Source organism: Rhizophagus irregularis, chromosome 26 (assembly GCF_026210795.1).
Source record: "Rhizophagus irregularis chromosome 26, complete sequence".
Classification (NCBI taxonomy): Eukaryota; Fungi; Glomeromycota; class Glomeromycetes; order Glomerales; family Glomeraceae; genus Rhizophagus; species Rhizophagus irregularis.
In genome coordinates this window covers 114481-139921 of record NC_089454.1, presented here as the reverse complement: position 1 = coordinate 139921, position 25441 = coordinate 114481, and the positions used below count along the sequence as shown (strand labels likewise).

Below are 25441 nucleotides of genomic sequence, written 5' to 3'. Positions count from 1 at the left end.
TCTAGATATTTTTTTGCTCGCGTTTTTAAAAGTGATGTCAAAATTAGTAAAAAAAAATATACCCAACCTGAAACTCAATCTACGTTTATTAGTGATGGTCAAAGTATATTTATTTATTAATATATTATAATTTTAAATAATAATTTAATACTTTTATAATTTAATACTTTTATATATTAAAATTTAAAAAAAAATATTCATTAACAGCTACTAGTATACAAGACCTAAAAAATCAATTAGAAATTATGAATAAACAAAATAAAGATTTACTTAGACGGCTCAAGCAAAGTCAACAACAAAATCAAGATTCAACAGACGAAAATGTATGTGATTTGGTATAAAGTATAAATTACTTTATATAAAATAACTGATTTATTTAATTTGTAACAGCAATCAAGAAGATCTTCAATTGCTTCCGTTGAAGATATTGAATCTCAAAGTCATTTGAGTCCATGTACATCATTTTTAAATCAATCATCTATTATTCAATCTTCATTTAAGGATCAACCAGTCCAACCATCATTACCTATTGCAAAACCACGTGGTAATTTAGCTAAAAATGTTCGTAAAGCATTGAATTTAACAAGACGTGAATATCGAAGGATATCGTGTAAGTTCTTATTTTATAATATTTTTACATTAATAATAATTAAATTGTTAATATATTTAAAATTAAACTATTATTAGGCTGATTTACGTGATTTGATCAATGGTATGTTAGATCGTAATAAGAAATGGTGTGACCAGGATATGAAAAAAATTTTAAGTCTTATCTATCTGGTAATTGCATTAAATTTGATTCATTCAAATGATTTAATATTTTTATTTTATATGCTAATTCATATGTTATATTATTAGTTTAAACAAAAAAATCCCACTTTTCCTAATTGCGCTAACGATTGGGCAATTAAGGAAATAATCCGTGCTATAATTAATAATAAACGTAAGTATTAATTTTTTTTATTTTACATCAATCTGCATTTATAATTTAATAATTAATCATAATATCATGTATTGCTTTTGCATTTTTCTATCCAGGTGAATATTCACGAAATAAAAAGAATTATAAGGACCAAGAGCAAGATGATGAAATTGATGAAATGCAATCAGAAAAGCATATTCAGGCAGGTATTTAATTGACCATTAAAAACTTTTTTACAATTATAATTCACATTAACCTTTTTTCTTTTAAAAAAAAATTCTAGAATTCTGAGGATTTAGAAAATATGCATGATGAGATTGAGGTGATAACGATTAATGTTTTCTAAAAATTTGTGTGTTTTATAATAATATAAATATTAAATTAAATATTTTATAATTTTGAATTTTTAGCCTAATGAAGATGTGAATGAAAGAGGTAATAATTGTCATAATTTTTTAATGAATTAACGGTCTTTCTAATGTATTTTACTTTGCAGATCAGAATTTTTGGCTGAGCGAAGAACCTGAGCATTTAATGAATGCTTACTTAATATTATATCCTGAAGCACAAGATGAATTAATTGACTTTTTGGCTGATAAGCGTGGAATTGGAGTAAAGCAACCTAAAGATAATCCAGGTCAAGGAGATATAATTATATATTGAATTTTAAGTCATTTCTAAATATAAAGCTAAATCAAGTAATTCTTAACAATTTAGTGTCGATATGAAAGGTAAAAGGTCCATAGGTTTTATTCAAGATAAAAAAAGAATGAAAAGATCAGACAATAATCAAAAACAAAAAAAGATTAGACGAGAGGGTGACAAAAATGATAACGATGCAAGCGATTTTTTTGAACAAAAATCTCGCAGATCAGCAACAAAGAAGGTCATTGGTAGGTGTAGTAATTTTATTTTATTTCTACATTGCCTTAACTAAATTCTCACATTTATAAATTTAATTTAAAGATTACAATGAAAATAAAAAAAAAACCCGTAATAATTAAAATTTTAATACATCCTAAATGAAATTTCCATTAACTAGAGTGAAGAAATGAGATTATTTTGATTTTTGGCTAAAAAACTTTCCTTGTAAATTTTTTTGGTAATCGAGAAATATTACTTTTTTTTCGTATGTAACCTGATTTTTACACATTAAATAAAGATTGATTTTTGGTGGTAAAATGCAGCAGACAGCTTTTTTACTTTTAACCGTCAACTGAATTATTATTTTAATAAAAATAGTTCCAAAATTATGGGCAATAAACATTAAATAAAAAAAAATAGACGCAATGCAAAAAAAATTTATTTACGAATTGCTTAATAGCGCCAAACTAGAAAACTTATTTCTATATAATTTAAAAATGAGTTTGATTGAAAGAAAAACTCTTAGTTTTATCAGTAATAGGAATAAATATTCTCCTTGGCAATGTGTGCGAACTCATTCCTTTCGCATACCCATACATGATCCCAGTCTTCCACTTTTCTCTCACATCTTATGCATATATCACTCTCTATTTTATTAACGTTCCTTTTATTTAAGATTCTATACGTTGGCAATTCCTTTATAAGATTCTTTATTTTATAAACTCTATCTTTTGAATCTTCTGAACGTCAAAGAAATTATAGAAAGATCAATAGTAGAATACGAAAAAATGTTAAAAATTCAAGAGAAGCATACAGAATGTAATATTTTACGTGAAAATAATTTTAATTTTATACAGATTCTTAATCAACAATCAGAAATTTTATTAGGAAAAAGTAAAGATTGGAAGTTAATAAGAGGCGATTTTAATAACAGATTTAACAAGATTTCATCGAAAATAGAAGTTAAAAATTTAATTGATGATCTTTCAGTTATAGAGGATAATTTAATTTTTTATTAAATTTTCTTCTAAGTGTTTAAATAATTATGTAATCAATTAATATTATTGAATTGTTAATTAATAAACACGTTACTAATTTTTTTTTAAAAAAAAAAAAATTTATTTATTTATTCTTTTTTTGCATGGTTAAATGCTTTATTTATTATCACAATTCTCTAAAAAATAATTGAAAGTAGATTTTTAACAAGGTTATTGATCGATTTTATATTTCTATGACAATTTGTGATTTTTACAAAGATTTCAAAGGAAAGATCACGTAAATTCCAAGGACAAAAATGCATATTTTATTAAATATTTTTAGTCTTACAAGGTCTTTACAAACCAACATGTTAAGAAAATAATGTAGAACGTAAATAATTTGTGTAACTATAGCAGATAGGATCATAGGAATTCCATCATGCTAATAATTGGCCAATAAAAATTATTTTCAAAATTGTAAGTTAATCATGCACGTGTCATTGATAATACGTGTTATGATTGTTTTAAAAATAGTAAATCACGAATTTACTATAAATATATAAATATATGGTTTTTTCAAAAGAAAAAAATAAAAAAATTTTTTCCTCTTTCTTTTATTTTCTTTTTGTTTTCAATATTTACAATATTTACGAGCTCTTTTTCATCAATTTATAACAAAAAAAAAATAGTAAAATTGAAAATATTATCGATAATATTGGTAACTTTTCTCTTATTTTATCTCGCTCTTATTATTTTTTTTTACATATAAACATTACTAATTCTTGTTTTTCACATTAAATACTAATATCTCTTTTTTTACACTATTTACACCAAAACTAATACCTCTCATCATTTTACATTTAAATACTAATATTTCTCTATTTTTTTACATTTAAATACTAATATCTTAATTTTTTATGTTTAAATATTAATAATACTAATTATTTTTTTTTACATTTAAATACTAATATCTTAATTTTTTATGTTTAAATATTAATAATACTAATTATTTTTTTTTTTACATTTAAATACTAATATCTTTTATTAATTTTTTCACGTTTAAATATTACTAATAATAACTCTTTATTTCTTTTACATTTAAATACTACTACTAATACCGTATATCTCTTATTAATTTTACATTTTAAATATTTAAATATTGCATATCACTTTTATTATTTAGATACTAAAAATATTTAGAAAATATAGCATATACCGTATAATGTTTATTAATGTAATTTATATTTGATTTAATAAAGATTTATAATTTAAATTTCGAAATTCAAATGTAAATTTGATTTATAATCAATTCTAAATTTGGCTGCTAAATGCAAATTTGACTTTTGACTGATATATATTTATGAATCGGCTGGAATTAGTCGCAATTATCCTATAAATTCGGCTGCAATTATCTGATAAATTTTAACTGACAAACCCGGCTGAAATTAACTGATAAATTCGGCTGAAATTGATTGATAAATTCGACTGAAATTGATTGAAAATTGATTGATAAACCCGGCTGAAATTAACTGATAAACTCGGCTGAAATTGATTGATAAATTCGGCTGAAATTAACTGATAAATTTTGTAAATGAGAAATCCGGATACTTTCCGGACAATGTTCTGAAAATGTCTGCAAAATGTCCCAAAAGTATCCCGATTTTCATATTGATTTCCGTTGTTTAAAGTTTTGGACAAAATATGGACAAATACCGGACAAAAACTAAAACCAGTACAAATTCCGGACAAAATGAGTGTCCGGAAACGAGTGTGTTTTTGGAACATTTTCTGGACAAACATATGTCCGGAATTTGTATTGATTTATTCCGGACATTTTCTTTGACATTTTCCGGACATTTATTTTTTATAGGGATGCCACTAAAAGATTGAGATCTCTCTAGTATAGCTAATATTGTTAGGATAATGTGATGAATAATTCGCGAGTGTTGCAACCTGCAAACACCTACACCAAGTCAGATTTCAACCTAGGATAGGTATGGATTTTTTTTGAATGTTCCAAATATTTTATGCATGTTTTTTCATCTATCTCTAAAATATCGTATGTAGGTAAAACTCGACTTGGTAAAGAGCTTTTCAATAATATCCAAACCAACAAGGAGAGGCTTTTCAAAGATACTAAGCGACATTTTAACCGTTTTGTACCTTTACCTGGACTTTGGGAACAGCATCAGACTTAATAAGCAAGATTACCCTCTAGAAAATGAAAAGATTATTTGCTTGCGGATTCTCTATAAGTACTTACATTATGGAGAAATATGAATTAAGATTTGAACAGGCTTTGTCTTACATCAAAATTTTCAATATTCAAAACGTCTTTGCAAGTATTCGAAAGTTTGTCTCTCAAAGGCACTCAAAGACTTTTCGTATTTCTTCATATCGATGAATTTCAACTGATCTTAAATGGGATGAGGGAGAAAAAATTATTTAGGTATATAATTAATGTTCTAGCACCGGAATACATGTTTTGTAATGGAAGCAATCTCACTTTTGTGCAAGAATTTCTTTCGGGAACAGCGAAGCAAGCTGTTATCAGGGAAAAAGAAGTGTCCCTCTAAAGTGTCCAATGTTATCAACTAAACCTATGTTCCAGATCACGGAGAAATGTGGCGCAGAAAAAACCAGTAACGAATATAGTTGGAAACTTTGTAACCTATTTCTTCTAATTATACGGGACACTGGAGACTATCTCGTGCATTCCAATTTATGCTTAATACCTGCTTTAAAAAATTAAACGTGAATGGTAAGGCATTCTTCGCAATATAAAGGATCAAGATTTTGACAAAATCTTTAAGGAAACTACCACCACGCTTGAGGCACAAACAATTCGCTCAGTACTTTTTGGAAAAATTAAGTATGGCAAGTAATGTTCCTAAGTTATCTTCAAAAGTGGAAAGTATTTAATGAATGGGATAAATAATATACAACTGAATTTACAAATTCGTTATCTTGTCAAATTTGTATGAACCAATTTATCAATTTTTAACTAGTTACGACCCAATTCCTCGGATTTACAGTCCAAATGGATTAGAATATCTTCCTGCTGGAAATCAGGCACATAAAATGTCAGATATGGTGTCAGTATGGATAGAAAAACTTCGAAATAGTATCGACAACGTATTTGATATTTTTGGCGAAGAATTATATGAAGCAGAAAATCTTTTACCTATAGATGTTTTTAATGAATTGTGTGAATCTTTAAAATCCGGAGTTGAACATGCATTAAACGGATTTGCGAAGTGGATGAAAGTCTGGATCCACTTACCATTAAGTGTTTGCAGATTGGGTGGTGATTATGGATCAGATTATGCTCGTGCATTTTTACATGTATTTTATTCCCGACCTGAATCAGATTATTCTACTTTACAAGAAAAATCATACATTAAATCTTTGCAAGAAGACATAATAAATAATAATAAAAATACATTTGGGTTGCTTGAAGCATTATCTGACCAAAATTTCTTTGAACAATTTGATAGTTTTGCAAGTGAATTTATAAAGTATCGAATTTACAGTGTTGTAATCTATGAACAACAACTTGAAGGTTTATTTAATCGCTATGACATTAGGGTGGATCCAAATATGAGCGCAGAATTTCAACAAGCACGACTTCAGATTTCTGGTTTAGATGGTGTGGAATCGAAAAAATAACACAAGATAATCTTCGCCATATTTGAAAAGAAATGAATTCTAATAGTAGTGTAGAGTTAGAAAATGAACAAGCACAAGATATTTTGAACAGTTTTCTTATCTGGCGGAAATAAACGAAATTGATAAATTTTAAAAATTCGCGGTTGTAATTTATTAGATTAATGTCTAAAGATTTACATTTAATAATGGTAAAAGTTATAAAGTCTAGAAAGAATTTAGGAAATTAAATTTTTTACATGAGCAATTTTAATTAATAATTTATTAATAATGAAAGTTTCGAAATTTTACATAAAAAATCTTCACTAATGATTTTTACTATACGGCTTGCACTATGTTTGTGATCAGCATGATATTAGACACACCAAAGGACTACGTACAGAGGTGCAAGGACTACGTACAGAAGTGCCAATAGCCTTTCGAGCAACGTATGTTTTTTTTAAATTATGTTACATTATTATCAAAGTAATTAATCTTTTTTATTATTATTTTAGAAACATAGCTACTGTCTCTTGTGTCAAAACATCAGCGATTTGGCTTGTACATCAGTTTGAGGTTGTTGTAATAATATATACTTGATGGTACCGCTATTAGAATTTTAAAATTAAATAACTTTTTAAAAAAATAAACATTTAATAAATAAAATCAATTTTTTGCTGACATAATATAAAATCACGTGATTTAAATTAATTTGATTGGCTAATACGTTCGCATATTATAATTGAAGCTAACCAATACCTTTATTTTTCCCCATACAAACATGAGAAAAATGTGAAAGAGCGTCTAGTTGCAATACAGGACCTACCATATAAGCAAATCGTGACGACAAAAGCATAAGCTATGAAAGGCTGAGGGACTCGTAATTTTGAGATCGCCGGGCGTAAGAGTTTCTTCTCTTGCGGATGAAATTGAAACCGTCGTCTAGATCGATTTCAAGATATTGATTCAACCAGTTTGTCCTTATATAAGGTTGGGTTTATATCTGTTAGTGTCATAATCAACAACTTAAGAAACATCAATGAATTTGAAGTAGAGGGTGCAATAAGAATGGAACCGCAAGATAGAATTTTTACTCATTTCCCTATACAACCTCAACGTATCTATTCTGGTGAAAAGGGAATCAATGTTATCGTGTACCCTCCTACTGAAACGGTGCCAGAGGTACTAAGCAAAGATAAATAATATTTTTATTCACATCATGTGTGTCGCAATATTATTGTATCAGTTGCTCCTCATAAATAATAATAAAGTATCGATATATTTATATAAACCACGTGCAATTACGCAATGTACGCAATGGTGAAAATCACCCGACCTGTTTGTGCGACATAAAATCATATATTAACGCTTTGCTTTCTCCTAGCCGGTGGACATAGCTGGGCTAAGAATGCTGAAGAAGTATTTTTTTATTTCACATCGGTATTATTCCGGACGTAACACTATTTTTTTGTCCGAGCCAAATATCACGATAAAAACGTAACGCTATGTCAGATATTGTAATATTGTAGATACACCAGCTTCTACCTCTACCTCCACTACTACTGGAAATGAGACGGTCACGTTGGCGGATGAAGTTAAAAAATTACTGAGGAACTGATAAATTTCTTGCGTAAGGAAAAAGACTTGAAACTTAGCGAGTGGCTATCAAAATTTTAGAAAAGGAGGAGATTATTGGTCGTGCCTTCCTCAAGATAACCGAAGAAAAGCTTCGAAGTATTGGTTTAGGTTTAGGACCTGCAACAGTTTTGCGGACTTCGCTAAGGAGTGTAAGGAGAGAAAATTGAGGTCATTCTCCTCGTACAAGACTAAGAAAGACTTGAAAGAGAGCTAGCAAAGTATGGCGTTGAAGATGGACGAATAACAGACATACCGCAAATTGTATCAAGTAAGTTTTTTTTTCGCTTATTTTTAAGTTGCTTCTACGCATTACTAACGGATAGTAAATTGCTTGTGAAAAGAAACACACAAGATCGATGATAATGACGAAGCTCTGTTGCATTACCTTAAGGATATACGACTCAGGTTAAAGTTTAAGTTTCATCTGCTAATGGACCATCCGTCCCACAGAACGTTATACAATGCGAGAGTGCCCACCAAATTAACAAGAGGAAACGAAAAGCGGATGACGTTCGGGGAAGAATTCGACTATCTCTATGGCATCATCACTACAGCCACGGAGTGGTATTTTCTCCTCTATACGTCAGAAAGTATTTCATGTACAAGTGAAACCGAATATCATATCAGCCTCAACAAGGCCATTGCCGAAGAAAACGAAGCCGAATTACGCAAAAATAGAACTGACGTTGGGAAAGAGCCGAAGAAGAAAAAGGCTAGGGTTCAAGAATACCTTAAAAAAGAATAAACATGTATGCTAGCATAGAAATTTATCATGTACAACACTACGGGCAAAGTCCCGAGCTTCGTATTTATTTTTATTACTGTATTAATAAAACGAAATCTTTACATTTGTCACATAACATTGAATAATTTACATCTTTGTATAAAATTTTATTATTAAAAGGCTTGTTAAAAAAATCTTCTCATCCTAACTAGTGTTCGCAGGGCTATTGGAATCAAATATAAATCTTCCAGGTGCTGGCTCTATAGCCGTATTTTTAAGTAATCTCTGCATAGACTGAGTAATTAACTGCATTAAAGTCTCATAAGTCTGCGTTTAACAAGTTGAATTAATATAATGGCTAATAAAAAAATAAAACTCAATTGATTTTAACTACCTCATCACGATGAATTAGACTAGAAAAAAAACGCTAAACGTGATAATAAAATTGCTAATGACCTTTCCACACGTATATCCAAAAAATTAATGGTATTTTTACAGAAATTGAAATGACCTTTATTGAAATGAACAAAAGCTTAATGCAGTAGTTAGTACTAAAATCGCCAATGAACTTTCTGCACGTCTTTCTGTTTGAGGCAAGAATTTATCCAACAGGCTAACAAAGTATTTGAAGAGCATGAATCAAATAAGCAATGAATGTTTCATATTTTAATTTTTTGCTACAACCACTTGTTGAAGTTCAAATAAATCAATTCCAAACTTATACCAACAACTGTTCCAGGTACATACAACTGCAACGGTTGGAGGGTCATAGAAAGCATCTATGATTGGAATAAGGATTTGAAAGGCAGGGTTATTCAAGGCGTCGCAACCGGTAGGTGTAGGTGTATTATTATTATATTGTATCGTGCCAAAATCCCACTATCATGTTGCAAAAATTACTTTAGCCCATTGAAATTTGATCACAATAATATAATATACTAATCCCACCTCGGTAACATGTACTCCTGCTGTTGCATTTGTAGATAAGACGCTTCCTCCCAATGGCGTCCACAGCCTAGCCTATTAAGCTATTATTAAAAAATCTCATAAAAATGAAAATAATTGATGTAAAATACATACCAACATTGCATGATGAACAACTTCCCCTAATAGCTTGTTTAGGAAAAAGCTTTATTCCAAGTACACAACGAACATATGTTTCGTGCATCCATGCTTCGCATTTCGTATTCAAGGCAGTGATGCTTTGAGTGTTGGCTATTTCACCGATGATTCTCGCGTGAGGGTTACCCTGTGTAAATATATATTAATATTGGGAAATTGACTCTGAAAATAATTGTCAATGAAGTATAAAACTATAAAAGTACATCTACTGTACATCACTCGGGGGCGGACCGGGGTGCGGAATTAAGGGTTTTATAACATTAGGAACTCTTCCACAAACAGAGATATCTGCCGCAAATTGTTCCCCATGTCCGGTTGGTTTATAATGGTCTATAGGAAACAGATGTGAACTATTAATATAAGCCGATAACGGAAAACCAAGTAGAATCTCTTAAATGGCTGATTGAGCACCTCTATCGGGCCGACTTTTACACCATTATTAGGTTCTTTAAAGCAGTCTTGAATATATGAAACTGCAGCTTCGTGTACTGCCTTGGCCATTTCAACAATGAATACTTCACCTCTCTCCTAATTAAACTTATATCCAGTGTTTTCGTTTCGGTTAAGAAAAATGTTATATTCTTTTACCGAAATATTTGATCCAATCTGCCGGGGAAGACTGTAGTCATGTAATCATATAGTTAGCTGGAAAAATCCTTAATCTGCATCGTATAGTGAATGAAGTAACATTGGGCGGATAAAGAAACTGCGTGAGGCACACTTACCTATTAATTTAGGATATTTATGGAATATATTATCAATTTTATTTACAATAATCCTACGCGCTATTCTCCAGCCAGAGTTCGAAGAAGTTGAAGAGTGTTTCGTGCGAAAAATGTAAAAAAAAAGACAATAATTTGATCAGTATATCAGTATTCGCTGATGAACTTAAGATTTTCCTTGGCGCAGTATTTAATAAAATGAATAAAATAAATGTAGTTTATAAACGATTTTAGTATAACAATATCTATGAAAATCAGTTATAATTAATTCCATATGGAGTAATAAATCATCATAAAAGTTTAGATTTAAAATTTGTTTTTCTCACATGTAATTCTTATTGTCTACTTCAATAGGGGATAAATATTTTAATAATAGCCGTAATTCCTCGCGGTCACGTCGTGAAAATCAACAGTTTCCAACTTTATTGATTTTTTAAATCTTAGAATTGAGTTACAAGAGAAAAGAGAGAAACATATGATGCTATCAAAGAGGGAAGGAACGCCGATATATAACAAGAGGAGTAATATGTCCATTTTATTTTGGGACATCTAAAAAGATGAGAAAATCGATTAACATCGTGATGACATGTTTCAAGAAGCTAATCCGAACTACAAACCAACCTACCTTATTATTACTTTTGCGGAATATACAGATTGTAAATATCAGTGAAAATAATGGTAGGTTTAAATTTTATTAGAATTTTCATTTGATTTTTCGCTTGATTATTGCTTATATTTGCACGAGGTGGATAAAAGATTCACTAACCGAGGCATCCTTTTGCAGGATCAATTTTGGAATCATCACGAAAATCTGAATCTCTCCTTAATTTAACAATAAAAGAATTTAACGCTATCTATATATAAGACCACTCCAATTTAATAAATTTAATAGTTTGTTTGGTCCAGATTTTTTTAAAAATTGAGGGGGGCCAAATTAAGTAAGTATCAAGATATAAGTATATAAACTTGTATTATTGTAAACAGAATTTATTGAGTAATTTATTAATAAAATTGATTTTATTGTTTTATCTAACTTCTTACATTAATCCTTCCTCTTGTCAGCCAATTATCTTTGACAAAATGGGTACATAGCTCTTTTAACGTAAATCTAACTTGACATGGTTGAAACTTTTCACACAAACCAATTTGCACTTAAACCATATTTAACGTTGGTCCAATTTTCGTTAATTCATTGTAAAATTGAACAACTATTGGTTGATCAAATATATCATAGTCTAAAACTTCGAACAGTAAATCACCAAAGTTTCTGTAGATACCATTTCTACTGCATCTTCATTTAATAATTTCTTTTCTTTGTAGACAGCTAATATGAACCACATTTTAAAAATAATAATGATAATTGAAAAAATAAGATTGATAAAAGAAATATACATTTTTTTACAATTATATGTAGCCTACTTAGCCTACTATAAAGTCACGTGACATATCATAAGCTTATTTATTTTTCAAAAATTTTTCAAAAATGAGGGGGGGCGGGGTACGTTAAACAAACAATCAAATTGACGTGACATTTCATAAGCTTGTTTATTTTTAAAAATTTTTCAAAAATGAAGGGGATGGGTTACAATCAAATTGGTTTTTAAGAGGATCATTTTGATATTTTAAGATCCGACGAAAAAATTAATATAAAATAAAATAAATTTAATAAAATGATAATAAATAAACTTGGATCTCTTTTTTCTCAACAACTCAAATGTTCAAAAAAAGTGAGAATGAAGGTAAAAATCTATTTTTCAAATAATCAATACTTGAATATTCTAATCATTTCTAATATTTCATTATAGAACTTGATTTATCGTTATATCCGACCATCAAAGAAACAATCAAACCGATCTTTCCGGAAGCAGGAAACGCCATTGTCAAAAGATATGTTAAGCAATTTCTAAGACTGATGAATTAGATCCGATTTTGATAATAAAACCAAATCAATTATGGATCAATAACTATGCCTACAATAACGCAATGGACCAATTTGCTACGTACAACCTCAACAATGCTCAACGTAGAGATGAACAAAGTCGTTGCATTTTCCACTTTAGGAATATCCAAGAATTGCATGCTGTTCGAGACGGTATTCGTAATGGAAATCTTATTCCCAACGGTTTCCACGTGCCCCAAGGTCTACAAGGTAGTATTGTAGCCGGAACTAACAATCCGGTGCCAATCGGGCAAGCGTACTTGGTTATTAAGTTAGGAGCCAGGAAATCCGAATTCTCAGAAGACAAGAATTTCTTTCATGTCGATTAATTTTATGCCAAATTAGTTTTAGCTTACAAAATAATTAAATGAAATTTCAATAAATTCGCAAATTACAAAATTGTTTCATACAACTTACATAACTATTTTTTGTTTGGATCACGTGTTAGTCACATGCAGGACTTTTAGGGTCCGTGACTGAAAAAATTGAGAACTGATGTATTTGTAGTATTACTTTTACCTATTGTCAAAGATGCTATCCTCAATAGATAGAATCGTTCATAATAGGCTTCGAGTTGGTATTGTCTGCTTAAAGCTATCTCAATATGTTAGTTATTTATTTAATTCTATTATTACATAATTAAATAATATTAACATATAATTTAAACTAACTAAATTCTTTATTTAAAAAATTATTTTGTTGATTTTTCAAATCAGATACTGTATATAGTTAGATGTATAGATCTTATATAATACAAAAAATACAAAAACAAGTCAAAAAAACTGCGTATAAATATGAATATATATTACAAGTTTGAATAGCCTTAGAAACTTAAAAAAAAGATATTATTCCTTTTTGTCGCATAAAAGATCATTTAAACATTTAACGAGATCTGTTGTATCGTAATGTGCTTCTTTTGGCATTCCAACAAGTTTTAAAGTACCATCCGCAATGACAAAAAAGCGGAATGGCCATGGTGAGTACAATTTTAAAAAAGTATCATCCATTGTATCTGCTAGTACGGGAATTTCTAACTGGGTTTTTTTAACCATTTCACGAGCAGCAGCTAAACGATCAGACAATGTGCGATGCTCCTTAACATCTACAATGTTACCAATGGGCCAAACATCAGAGGCGTGTGCTTCTCGGATTTGAATCATGTAAAAATCTACTTGTGTTTTATATCGAACGTATATATCATTGAGTACATGAGAAATGTATCGGTATAAAGGACAAGTATATGATCCACCAAGAAGAACAAGAGGTCGTCCTGATTTACAAAGCGAACGTAAAGGAACTAAATTTGGTGAAGTAGTGTTACCATTATCAATTATTGCTGTAAAAATCGAAGGTTCTAGAGGAACCAATGGGCAATCAGGTGCCGGCATTCCTTCAGTGAGATTTCCAATATTAGCAATATTGTTGCGAACATACACTTGCGTTGTACGGAATTCAGGATCATCTGGATGATGAGAAAAAAGACATAAGATTAAATATTGTAAAAAAAAAGTTGAAAGAGAGATGGAAATACGTTTTACCCGGATAAAGCTGTGGTGCACGCCGCAATAATTGTACTGCCTCATCTGAATATCCAAACTCTCGAACCAACTCATGCTGCATCTGATCAGTGACATCCATCCAATCTTTGGCACACGTAGGATCACTCCCAACTTCAAAATACTTTTTTTGTATTTCAGGTGAAAACCTTTGACGCTCTTCTTCACGTAACAGAGCTAATAATTTCTCTTTCGTATCTGGTAGTATTGGGGAGGCAACAGAAGGTCCTTTCGGAGACTCCTTTGGGTCTGCATTAAGCAAGTTAGACATTGTAATACAATCAAAGCACAAGTCATAAAATCAGGACATTCCGAATATTTAAATAGTAAGAAGCGATCCATCAGTGTCAACCTTGTTCCTTTCCATTCACTTTTACCGCACGAATTCCATTTTGTGGACGTTCTTTAGGTGTTAGCACATTTTGCGTGAGTGTTGCAAATCCATTGCGGCCACTAGTTTCTTGAAACATCCCACCACGTAGTTTCAAGATGAGAGAAATTGTGCTCTCTTTCTGGATATTATAATCACTCAAGGTACGCTCATCTTCCAATTGACTTCCAGCAAAAATAAAACGTTGACTATCAGGGGGAATTCCTTCCTTGTCTTGGATCTTGCATTTAACTAGGCTGATGGTATCAGACGACTCTACCTCCAAGGTTACCGTTTTTCCGGTTAGTGTTTTTACAAATACCTGCATGGCGAAATTTGGGATGGATGCAAAGTGGACTCGTTATAATGAAAAGCAACACAACATACGGTAATTGTATCAATAAATGCTTAAATGAAAAATATGAAGACGAATATACAGATTTGATTATCATAACTAATATCGCTTACGTAGTTGCCATTTTCACCAATCAATGAAGGACTCCGTGACCGATATTCCAAAAACTTTTTCTCCCAATATCATTGAATCAAAAACAATTTAATTCATGATTTAGACGATGAATTTATAATTTGTATCTTCAAATTGAATATTATTTATATAAATTGTCCGATTCTCTTTATGATTTGAAAAACACGAAATATTAAATGTTTCATTTACAAATACTTTTATATACATTTATACATTTGGCAAATAATCCACAATTTATTTAAAAAGTTGCTTTATAAAAAATTCAAGATTTAAGAAAACCGAATTAATTAAAAAAAATAATTATCTGTTGAAAAGATTAGTTTATTCAAAAGAACACCAAAATTTTTATAAGAATTTGTCGTTATGTTAAAACTCACAGGTTGATATTACAGAAGGTCGACTTCCCAATATCAAGAGAACCTATCTGTTGACGAAAGACTTAGTTATAGTGATAAATTATCGTTGTTCTTAATATTTTCAAATTTGTTACTGTATATGTTACTTCGAAGTTTTCAATAACACAAGGTAATTCGTTTTAATAAATTTGATATATTATCACATTGCATTTTGGTAATACTACGAGTCTACGACCATGCATTACTACCACCAGCTTACTCAATTATCACAATTATTATAAAAATTTTATACATTATCTACTAATAATAAAAACTCACGCAATGGTATGGGATATAAGGCTGAAATCTGTATCCATACCCGGGGTACTATGGCCCCGTTATACGGTAATGCCATGAAAGAAAAAAAATTGGAAATGTTCATTTGATTTAAACTTTACAAATATCGTATACGTTTATTAATTATAACTAGTTATAAATCCTCAATATCGTCATAGTGAGATGGGTAAAAATTGCATCCACCATTTATGAAAAATTCAAGATTAAGGGAACGCCGAATTAAATCAATAGTGGTAAGTTGCAAGGAGTAAACCAGTTAAGTGATGTATGAATACTAGGATCTGTAAATAATATGGAATCACTGGAAAATTTAAATACGAAATCGGTCAAATTTTTAAACATCTGAAAATCCCGTGCTTGCATTACAGATGATAAGGTCCAGCAAAATTAACAGAAGGCTTCGCACCCTGTGTTATCACCTGAGGGAAGCACCGTCGTTATCAGCATTACCTATAATTTACAAACATTCATAAGTGTCTGCAGCCACCAGTATACATATGTCATCATTGATAGTTCACCAAACCTATACAACTGGAGTGGCAAACTATCAACGATTTCTGACCATAACAGTTTACCATCCGGAAGACTTTCGGCTGTAACCTTGGATGCACCAAGCATGTCTCATGCGAGGCGTAAACCCTGCAGTGCGCACCTACTCATACGTCCATCCGGCAAACAGTTTACCATCCGGAAGGCTTTCAGCTGTAACCTTGGATGCACCAAGCATGTCTCATGCGAGGCGTGAACCCTGCAGTGCGCACCTACTCACGTCCATCCGGCAAACTTGTTAATTTATACATACCACGTAATACCTTCTGTCCTTATTCTGCTTAACATCATAGACGAAGGCAATAAATGATAATTTCCCTCATCTTTTTTCGCTGAAGTTTTTTCTTCTGTAGTATATTCTTCTAATGCATTATAATCTATTCCATCACCTTTGTTAGCAGTTCTTAATGGATAACAAACGTCTTCTTCGACACTAGAAAGTTTTCTGGCTATATTATAAGAAGTAGTAGGTTGATCTCCCTCATCCCAAATTGACTCGTCATCTCCAACCGTTGAATCATTACTTATTTGAACTACATGATCACGAGTTGATATGGTTTTTGTTATTTGCTGTTAAAGAACCAGGTTTATGAGTTGGGGACTTCGAAATTTCTTTTTCGGATTTCTCAACAGCAGGCTCTTGTTCTTTGCTCTTGTTCTTTTTCAGTTTGTGATTGCTGTGAAGATGGGGTGGTGGGGATGGAACTCGTGTAGTGTTTTCCAGAGTACTATTATTTCAACATGATTAAATAACGAATACTTTTTTGTATATTAAAATATTCTATGTTTTGATAAACCTGTCCTTTATTGTAAACAACTATCAAATTACCCAAGAATGTCCTTTAGACGATTTCTTATGTCGTGGCATTTGGGTGAAGTTGGATGAAGTTGGTGTGAAGTTGGGTAAAAAAATTATAAAGTTAAATTTTCGTAAAAAGTTTTTCGTAAAATAACTTAAAATTTATTTCTTTTTTCGTATTGAAATTGAAAAGGCCTTTTTATATATTTTTTTGTTGTACAAACTTTTTATATAAACAAACACACGAAAACGCGAAAAATATCAGTTTTCGCGTCTATTAAATAAATTAACTCAGATAGTCTATATAGTCTACGGGTATATTGATAAATATTATGTAATGATTGTGTCTGATCGACGATCTTTCCACACTCAGCCTCAAACGCGTACTATAAAACTCTACGTGTCTCAATAAATATACAAGATGAGTCAATTTTCAGAAAAAAAAGTATATATATCCTATATTTTTTTCATACGTTTAATTTTTTGCATGGTTAAAATACTTTTTCGTACGTTTAACTTATTTTTTCGTACATTTTTTTTTTATTTCAATAACTCTGCAACAAAAAAAAAGTTGTTCGTGCGTGAACAACTGTCATTTGTTGAAAAAAAAGTTTTGGCAACTAAATTCCTCAAGGGTGCAACAGTATATATTTATCTTTGCCTTTTTTATAAGAACTCTCTTCTTTTTTGGCATTGGAGTCATTAGTTTGTTTCTTTTCCAAAGAATCAACCATTTCCTTTTTTTTATCTTTAATTAAAACTTTGGCGGGAGCAGGCCAGCTTGTTTGATCTTCCAATGTTGGTAATATTGGTGAAAATTTTGTTCTCCTTATTATATTTTCTAGAATCATCAACAAGACTCATTGTGATTATTATCTTGATTGTCTGTTTTTTTACAACTATCAGCTAATACATCTTTTTCTTTATGATTTTTATCATTTTAACATATTTTTTCGTATGGTTAACATATTTTTTCATATGGTTAAACATACTTTTTCGTATAGTTAATATACTTTTTCAAAATATATATATATCTGTTGTAAAATTATTAGATACCAAAGGTTACCAAATTTCGCAAAAGTCTTCTAAGCCATATACAATAAAGAGCCACAGTACAGAAGTTAAAGGCCTTCTTTCTTGAGTGGAAAATGACTCAAGTGGTGTGTATTTTTTTATTTGCAAAGTGGGTAACTTCCTAAGCTAAAATTAGAACGGATAACTCAATTGAGTCGGGGAGTTCACAAATTTTACTTAGGAGGGTACTGGATTTGTTTGTTTGGGTTGGGTAAGGGTGAGCAAAGTGGGTAATTCCTATGAAATTACCTGCTTTTTCTTTTTTATTTTATTTTTATTTTTATTTTTTTATTCCCTTTTTTCTTCTTTTTTTTTATTTTTTTTTATTTTTTTTTATTTCTCTTGTTCACTTGATAACCAACTCAAGCAGATAAAATCCTACTTTGTTATTAGTAAAGTCTGCTAATTCTAAAGGAGGAATTGGCTATGTCTTCTTTACCATTAAATAAAAATTTAGCACACTATTAACAATTTCTTCTTTTTCATAATAGATAAATGCAGAGATTTACAATCACTGGTAGAATGAAGAAATTTTGCTGAGTTTATTCAAAAAGTAACAGATTATACAAAACCGGAAACTAATATTCGAAATTGAAAATTAATGATATATCTTGAAAGATTTTTGTGAAAAGGTAATATTTGACAATGAAGACTGTTTGATGAAGCGAGTTGTTTGGTAAAGCATTCATGACGGTAGGTTGGCATAGCAGAATGAATAGTTGGGGTCCGAGAAGAAACTAAACATTCATTCAAATAAGGATGAGGTCTACAGAATTTGCAACATTTGTAAATGGTATACGTGACAATTATGAGATTGACAAAAAATTGTATGGAGTTGATGCCGCCATAGCTTTGGTTGATGACCCTGATAAGAAACAGTCCATAAATCCGAAAGATGTTGCCATCCCTGAATCAGAGTTCAAACTTCAGTCTCTTAAGCCTATTGTGCTTTCGGGTATCAGAGATGTCAATTTGATAGAAACTTCAGATTGTGTATTTAAGGTTGGACGTACTACAGGATTAACTAAAGGACGTATTGATGATTAACAAATATTTGTGATGGAGATTTCTGGATCTACGAACAACAATTACCAATATTTGGCATAGAAAGATCGAGGGAGAATTCTATTCCTATCTATACAATATTGGTGAAGTGAGCAGATGATAGAATGTTTATGCAGAAAGGGGATTCAGGCTGTGTATGGTGGGGAAATCATAGCATTAGGGCATGGTGCACTTCATGTAAATAATCTTAATAGCGTTTATGGTATAGGGTCTCCAATAAACGCCGTGTTGGAGTTAAACCTTATTTTGGTAGTCAAGAATAAAAAATAAAATATATATCGGTAATTCGAATTTAAAGAGTTTAATAAAAGATTTTGCCTGAAACTATTTAGGAATCAGCTCAGTAATGATTGAATACCCGATTAAATAAATAATATTGATGTTAGTATTTCCGTTGTGAAGTTTTTACCTTGATATGTAAAACCCTTTTCTATAATATTTATAATAAAAACCTCATTTTTCAAAAACTGCCAGTTACAAGGGTTTTTTTTGTTTGAATTTTGATGTTACAATAAAAAAAAATCTAAGTTCTTTTGTACGTTTTATTTATAACAGCTTAAAAAAGTTTGAATACATCTTGGCGCATGAAACGAACGAAGTTAACACCATGGTTGTTATATGAATCGTCGCACGTGATTCAAAAATTGCCAATGATCTCTCCGCACATGATTCAAAAATTAATGCTGATTTTCACCACAAGTATTGAAGAAGCCTGTCGCAAGATCGTTAAATAAAAATTATATCACGCGATTTGTATAAAGTACGGAACGTAAGGTAATATAAATTCTTTATATATTACTTATATTACTTATATAATATATAAGGGAGGTGGATAAAGTTCATCTTACGTTCCGTGCCTTATACAGTTAATGCTTCTATCGAAGCTCTCCAGAACGGCGTTATGCAATTACCAGAAGACGATCAACAAAGTTTGACGAACCGAGAAAATATGCAAATTTTTATCGAGAGTAGCATATCATTCGTTGAGAGTATCCAAGATTATCATATGACACACAATACTTAGTATATTTTATTGAGATTTTTAATTAGACAAATAAATACAATAACTACTTGAAAAAAGAATACCTTTTTGATGAAATTATTTGTGAAATAAATAAATAAATAATAATAAAATAGAATAAATAATAAATAAACGCCAAAAAAAAATCATTTCCTTTTATTATTGATAAAATAATAAAACTACGGTTACACAACTTTACCTTTTGCTGCAATAAATAAATTCTTTCTTTTAAAATATCTAAAGTGAAAAAAATATCTAGATGGGGAAACTTATATTCCTCATGTTTGAATGGTTAGGACAGCATTAATAATTAATTGTTCTTTCTCAGGTATTTAACTGTTAATAATAGGAAGATAAAGAATTAGAAAATTTTGACAATAAAAGAGTATAGCTGCGGAAATGGGGACACGTGATACGTAATACCGTGAGACGACATTGGGTTAATTATTAATTGGGAACGTTCAAATTATGTTCAACGTGGATGGGCAAAAATCGGTAATTAAACCTTTAATGTTAAAAGAACATTCGATCAATTAAAATCAACGAAGAAAAGATCGAACGTGAAATTTACCGCGATTATGATAAACATATATTGTGGTCATGTGAACCATTTTATAGTACAGAAACTTTAAATATTATATCATCAGCGTCCCTTAAATGTTTTGATCAGATGATAGAAATTTAAAGGTATTTATTTATACCTTTTATACTATAATAAACGCCAAGTAAATTCGGTAAATTTTGTCGAATTAATAAATTGGAAAAAGATCATTTCCCAGCCCAATAACCTAATAAGCCCAACTCGTTAAAGTTACACAAACTTTTTAATCGAATATTTAATTATTCGACTGCATTCTTTTTTTTTTTCATGACTTTTTTTTAAAAAAAAATGATACAACTTCCCTCTGATTGCCTTGAAGAAATTTTTGAACATTTAGAACAAGATAGAAATACATTATATTCATGTTTATTGGTTAATCGACTTTGGTGTGAAAGTTCAGTTAGAATATTATGGAGAGATATTTGGAAATTTACAAATATTACGAATACAATATTAAGACAAAGAATATCAAATAAAATTTTTAATATATTAATTAAATTTCTTTCTAATGAAACAAAAGAAAAATTACTTAAAAATGAAATATTAATACCAAATATAAAAACAAAAAAACCAATATTTAATTATCCATCATATTGTAAAGTAATATCAATAAGAGAAATTATTCAAATAATAATTAGTAATAAAAAATTATATAAAACAAAGAATAATATAAAAGAAAAATATTTCTTAATAACAAAAGAAATAATTAAAATATTTATAAAAGAAATAACAACATTAAATAAATTAATATATTATTGGGAAGAAAAAGATTATTGGGATTGGAATAATTATTATAATAGAAATATTCCAATAATTAAAAAATTATCAGGAGGAGGAAATGAAATAAAATGTTTAGATTTAACAGAATTAAGATGTAGTACAAACATAGCATCAGAATTATTTTATCAATTATCAAAAATAAGTTATAATATAAAATTAATATCAATAGATTATAATAATGAAATATCCAATGGATTAAAAGAATTAATTTATGTTCAACAAAATTTAAAAAATTTTTATATAACATCAAGAGGTTCATCAGGAGATATAAATTATGAAAATATAACAAATTCATTAACAAAACATATAAATAAATTAAAAATATGTGGAAAAAAAAATGAAGGACCTTTACCACCAATTAATAAATTTATAAATTTAAAAGAAATTAATTTACTATTTTTTAAAGATGATAAATTATTAAAAATAATTTATCAACAAATTAATTATATACAATTACAAATTTTAAAATTATCATTTAAAAGTTTACAAGTTGATTTATTAATTAAATTTTTAGAAAATAATGGAAAGAATTTAATACAACTTTATATAAGTTATCATGATAATACATATGATCCATTAAATTTATCTATAGCAAAATTTTGTCCAAATTTAAAATCATTACATAGTCCATTTATTAAAAATGAAATTGAAACATTAAAAATAATTTTTATTAATTGTAAAAAATTAGAAAGTATTAATATTTTATGTGGTAGTTTATATTTAAAAGAGAATGAATTATTAAATATTATTTCAAAATATTCTTCAAAAAATTTTCATGAATTAAAATTACGATATTGTTTAGATTCAAATATATTATTAAAAGATTTAGAATCTTTTTTCATTGATTGGATGAATCGTGTACCACAAAGATCACTTTTATTTATTATTACAAAAGGGCATCAAAATATAATTAGTAAAAAAGAAAATTTTGAAATAATTGAAAAATATCAAAAATTAGGTATTATTAAATTCAAAAAATATGACAATGAAGAATTTATATATTATGATAATAATTATTATTATCGTAAAGAAGAAATCTTTTTTTAAATAATAGAAATAATAGAAACAATAGGATTATTAATAAAAAATCATTTTTTATTTCGAACCGTCTTGATTTATGAAGAATGATCTTGTATAGTTTTGTAATCACGAGAATGACGAGATGATTGAGGTGATCAACACTACCCATACATACTATAAATTTACTATATTAAGCTTTTTCGAATTTAGTGCCATAATAACGTCATTTATTATATTACTAATTACTGACATACTGTACGTCAAAAAAAAAGTATAAATATCGCGAGAAAAAATGAATTCCTCAGAAAATTTTCAATTTGTTTTACTAGTAAATATTCGCATATTCAATATAAGTAAAAGTATTCGCAAACCAGCCAGTAAATATATTTATTATAAGTAAAAATATTCGTAAAACAGTCAGTATATTCAATATACGCAAACCATAAACCTTCAAGTAATACAGTCAGTATTCACAATATATTCACTATACACCTTTAATTAATAAAACTAAAAATGCCAGTTCAAATTCAAAATAAATCTGAACTCGATCAATACATTAATAGTGGAAGTTTGGTATGTATAGTTCAATTAATCGAACTATTACTTCTTGATAGTACCATTATTAATAAATATAATTTATTTATTTTATTAGGTCGTGGTTGATTTTTGGGCAGATTGGTGCAGTCCTTGTAAAACAATGGCTCCTGTATTCGATAAACTCTCAAAGGAATTTCAAAATGTGCATTTCCTTAAAATAAATACTGATGAACAATCTGTAAGTATCTATTTCACATTTATATTTATAAAAACATACAAGTTTTGTTAACTTTTTTTTTTGAACTTTTAAAAATTAATAGGAATTATCAGAAGAATATCAAATTACTTCTTTACCAAGTTTCTATTTCTTTAAAGGCGGTAAAAGATTATTAGAAGCTGATATTATTGGTTCTAATAAATCAAAATTAGAAGAGAATGTTAAAAAATTTCAATAATGATGATTACTTTTGATTATTTCGGATTATTTCGTAAAAATAAATTACATAATCCTTTCACATTTACAATATTTTTATTTGTTACATTGTGTAAATGACTAAATGACTAATGAGTGCTTATAATGACTTTCATTTCATTTTAGTTGATCATAACACATATTTAGTTATCATTGCTTTATCGATTTGCCGCAATAAAAAAATGACTATTTCTGTTTTATCGGTATATTGACATCATCTATTACTGCTTTTGAAGTATATAAAGTTTCTCAAATGATTTACGCGTTTTTTATCATCCAAAAAAAATCATTTTTTTCCTAATATTACAATAAAGTTATGGCGCAGTATATTACTAAATGAATCCTTATTTATTAATTCGTATAAACATTTGAGGATTTTAATACGTTACACCTTTTATACATTTTACCGTAATCTTTAACAAGCGGAATTAGTGTTAAAATTTTCCGGAAATATACGAATATAGTTTTTTATTGTATATATAAAAAAGTATATAAAAAGTGATTTTGAATTATTATCTTTTTTAAAAAATATTTTTTCTTTGTTTTTTTTTTAAAAAAAAAATCATTTTATATTATAAAACAAATATAATAATAATAACAAAAAAAAATGCTTTTTCAAGGATATGAATTAGAAGTTTTAATAAATAATATTTTATTAGAAGAATATCTCGGTCCAAGAAAAAATGTACCGGTAAATTGATTTATTTTAATATACATTATATATATATATATGTATAAATTTTTACATAAATTTATTCCTTTTATTCCTTTAAACACGTTATCTTTAGTATAGATATACAAGTCCTAATTGGGTCGATAATTATCAAACTGGAATAAGGATGGAAAGGTAATTTAAAAATTTTATCTAATATTTTTTCCATATGTTTACGTATTTTTAAATATTTTTACATATTTTTACATATTTTTACATTTTTTTTTTTCTTTAGTAATTTTCTATATTACATCTTTTTACCTACCTCATCAACTCAATTCACGGTTCGAGTATCATCATCAGAAGCATCTTATTTGAAACCTATCGTCGCAGAAATAAGAATTAATGGAATCCCTACAAATGAAATGTCAACCTCCTATTTCCCTTCTTCTTTAAATCCAAAAGGTTTATCTTTAGCTGATTCAGGAAAGAGACAACAACTTTGTACTTTAAATAATCAAAATCAACAATTAATTGGTGCTATTTCAGTATTTTTTTATAAAACTGAATCCCTTTTACAAAAGAAATCTGAAATTCCACTTGCTGTTTTACATTTACATTATAGGTCTAAAGAAATGTTTACGAACTTAATTCAAAATAAAGTTATAAACTTTATTATGCCGATTTATGATTACGTTGAAAATGATAAAAATATTATTAAAGAAGAAGACAATTTATCTTTACAAGTAATAAAATCAGAAGAAGGAAATAATATTTATGATAATGTTTTTGGTGATGAATCTTTACAGGGTAATAATCAAATACTATATAATAATAATGGTGAATTTCATTGGAATATTCAGGAACAACCAAGAAACTTGGAAATTATAGAAATACTTGATGATTAATTAATTTAACTTTGTCAAAATAGAATTTATAGAAAATACATCTTTCAATACATTTATTTTTAAACAATACTAAAAGTATTTCATTCATAATAATAAAATAATAATTAAATTGTTAGTTAAAATGATGGATATTTATTATAAATCTATATAATTTCACTTTACTCTGAAAAGAAAAAATTCTTCTACATAAGAACACATTAGAAAATAATAAAGTCTGATATGTCATTTCGATTAAATAATATAAATAAAAATATGAAGTATATTTTATTGCCAATTCAAATGTTTTATCTGTGAAATACTTCACA

The 25441-nt window shown here is 28.7% G+C and overlaps 12 protein-coding genes across 13 annotated transcripts; 8 read left to right on the top strand and 4 right to left on the bottom strand.

Moving 5' to 3' along the window:
- Positions 1-245: 245 nt before the first annotated feature.
- Positions 246-1585, top strand: OCT59_017200 (uncharacterized protein; the record flags this gene model as incomplete). The annotated part of the gene is made up of 8 exons (XM_066137330.1): positions 246-323; positions 391-561; positions 688-780; positions 859-943; positions 1039-1128; positions 1222-1244; positions 1333-1357; positions 1419-1585. The coding sequence occupies 8 exons, from the start codon at positions 246-248 to the stop codon at positions 1583-1585; spliced, it is 732 nt and encodes a 243-aa protein (XP_066003927.1).
- Positions 1586-5844: 4259 nt separating this feature from the next.
- On the top strand, positions 5845-6432 carry OCT59_017199 (uncharacterized protein; the record flags this gene model as incomplete). Its single annotated transcript, XM_066137329.1, has 1 exon — positions 5845-6432. One exon carries the CDS (start codon positions 5845-5847, stop codon positions 6430-6432), a length of 588 nt encoding a protein of 195 aa, XP_066003926.1.
- A 1195-nt stretch (positions 6433-7627) lies between these two features.
- On the top strand, positions 7628-8406 carry OCT59_017198 (uncharacterized protein; the record flags this gene model as incomplete). Its single annotated transcript, XM_066137327.1, has 4 exons — positions 7628-7718; positions 7793-7862; positions 8294-8314; positions 8388-8406. 4 exons carry the CDS (start codon positions 7628-7630, stop codon positions 8404-8406), a joined length of 201 nt encoding a protein of 66 aa, XP_066003925.1.
- A 568-nt stretch (positions 8407-8974) lies between these two features.
- Positions 8975-10393, bottom strand: OCT59_017197 (uncharacterized protein; the record flags this gene model as incomplete). 2 transcript variants are annotated; one of them, XM_025320234.2, is made up of 6 exons in its annotated part: positions 8975-9097; positions 9165-9183; positions 9495-9649; positions 9719-9790; positions 9851-9883; positions 10304-10393. In XM_025320234.2, 6 exons carry the CDS (start codon positions 10391-10393, stop codon positions 8975-8977), a joined length of 492 nt encoding a protein of 163 aa, XP_025171858.2. The 2 variants fall into 2 exon arrangements, with proteins under 2 accessions (XP_025171858.2, XP_066003924.1); XM_066137326.1 differs by lacking the exon at positions 10304-10393 and having other exon boundaries at positions 9719-9785; positions 9851-9861.
- Positions 10394-12597: 2204 nt separating this feature from the next.
- On the top strand, positions 12598-12882 carry OCT59_017196 (uncharacterized protein; the record flags this gene model as incomplete). Its single annotated transcript, XM_066137325.1, has 1 exon — positions 12598-12882. The coding sequence occupies one exon, from the start codon at positions 12598-12600 to the stop codon at positions 12880-12882; it is 285 nt and encodes a 94-aa protein (XP_066003923.1).
- A 329-nt stretch (positions 12883-13211) lies between these two features.
- On the bottom strand, positions 13212-14380 carry OCT59_017195 (uncharacterized protein; the record flags this gene model as incomplete). The annotated part of the gene is made up of 2 exons (XM_025320233.2): positions 13212-14015; positions 14092-14380. 2 exons carry the CDS (start codon positions 14378-14380, stop codon positions 13399-13401), a joined length of 906 nt encoding a protein of 301 aa, XP_025171857.2. The 3' UTR covers positions 13212-13398.
- A 76-nt stretch (positions 14381-14456) lies between these two features.
- On the bottom strand, positions 14457-14807 carry OCT59_017194 (uncharacterized protein; the record flags this gene model as incomplete). The annotated part of the gene is made up of 1 exon (XM_025320232.2): positions 14457-14807. The coding sequence occupies one exon, from the start codon at positions 14805-14807 to the stop codon at positions 14457-14459; it is 351 nt and encodes a 116-aa protein (XP_025171856.1).
- Positions 14808-16104: 1297 nt separating this feature from the next.
- OCT59_017193 (uncharacterized protein) lies at positions 16105-17075 on the bottom strand (the record flags this gene model as incomplete). The annotated part of the gene is made up of 3 exons (XM_066137324.1): positions 16105-16108; positions 16461-16777; positions 17037-17075. The coding sequence occupies 3 exons, from the start codon at positions 17073-17075 to the stop codon at positions 16105-16107; spliced, it is 360 nt and encodes a 119-aa protein (XP_066003922.1).
- Positions 17076-18839: 1764 nt separating this feature from the next.
- Positions 18840-19490, top strand: OCT59_017192 (uncharacterized protein; the record flags this gene model as incomplete). The annotated part of the gene is made up of 1 exon (XM_066137323.1): positions 18840-19490. One exon carries the CDS (start codon positions 18840-18842, stop codon positions 19125-19127), a length of 288 nt encoding a protein of 95 aa, XP_066003921.1. The 3' UTR covers positions 19128-19490.
- A 1565-nt stretch (positions 19491-21055) lies between these two features.
- On the top strand, positions 21056-22594 carry OCT59_017191 (uncharacterized protein; the record flags this gene model as incomplete). Its single annotated transcript, XM_066137322.1, has 1 exon — positions 21056-22594. The coding sequence occupies one exon, from the start codon at positions 21056-21058 to the stop codon at positions 22592-22594; it is 1539 nt and encodes a 512-aa protein (XP_066003920.1).
- Positions 22595-22870: 276 nt separating this feature from the next.
- OCT59_017190 (uncharacterized protein) lies at positions 22871-23793 on the top strand. Its single transcript, XM_025320231.2, has 3 exons — positions 22871-23140; positions 23220-23342; positions 23425-23793. Exons 1-3 carry the CDS (start codon positions 23081-23083, stop codon positions 23557-23559), a joined length of 318 nt encoding a protein of 105 aa, XP_025171853.1. The 5' UTR covers positions 22871-23080; the 3' UTR covers positions 23560-23793.
- A 390-nt stretch (positions 23794-24183) lies between these two features.
- OCT59_017189 (uncharacterized protein) lies at positions 24184-25254 on the top strand (the record flags this gene model as incomplete). The annotated part of the gene is made up of 3 exons (XM_025320230.2): positions 24184-24267; positions 24365-24423; positions 24524-25254. 3 exons carry the CDS (start codon positions 24184-24186, stop codon positions 25134-25136), a joined length of 756 nt encoding a protein of 251 aa, XP_025171852.2. The 3' UTR covers positions 25137-25254.
- Positions 25255-25441: the final 187 nt, after the last annotated feature.

Excerpts from the sequence above, each read along its gene's own strand:
- OCT59_017190 (XM_025320231.2), top strand. The coding sequence starts at position 23,081 with ATGCCAGTTCAAATTCAAAATAAATCTGAACTCGATCAATACATTAAT. Across the intron at positions 23,141-23,219 it reads ACATTAATAGTGGAAGTTTG|GTCGTGGTTGATTTTTGGGC; the intron begins GTATGTATAGTT and ends TTATTTTATTAG. Across the intron at positions 23,343-23,424 it reads TAAATACTGATGAACAATCT|GAATTATCAGAAGAATATCA; the intron begins GTAAGTATCTAT and ends AAAAATTAATAG.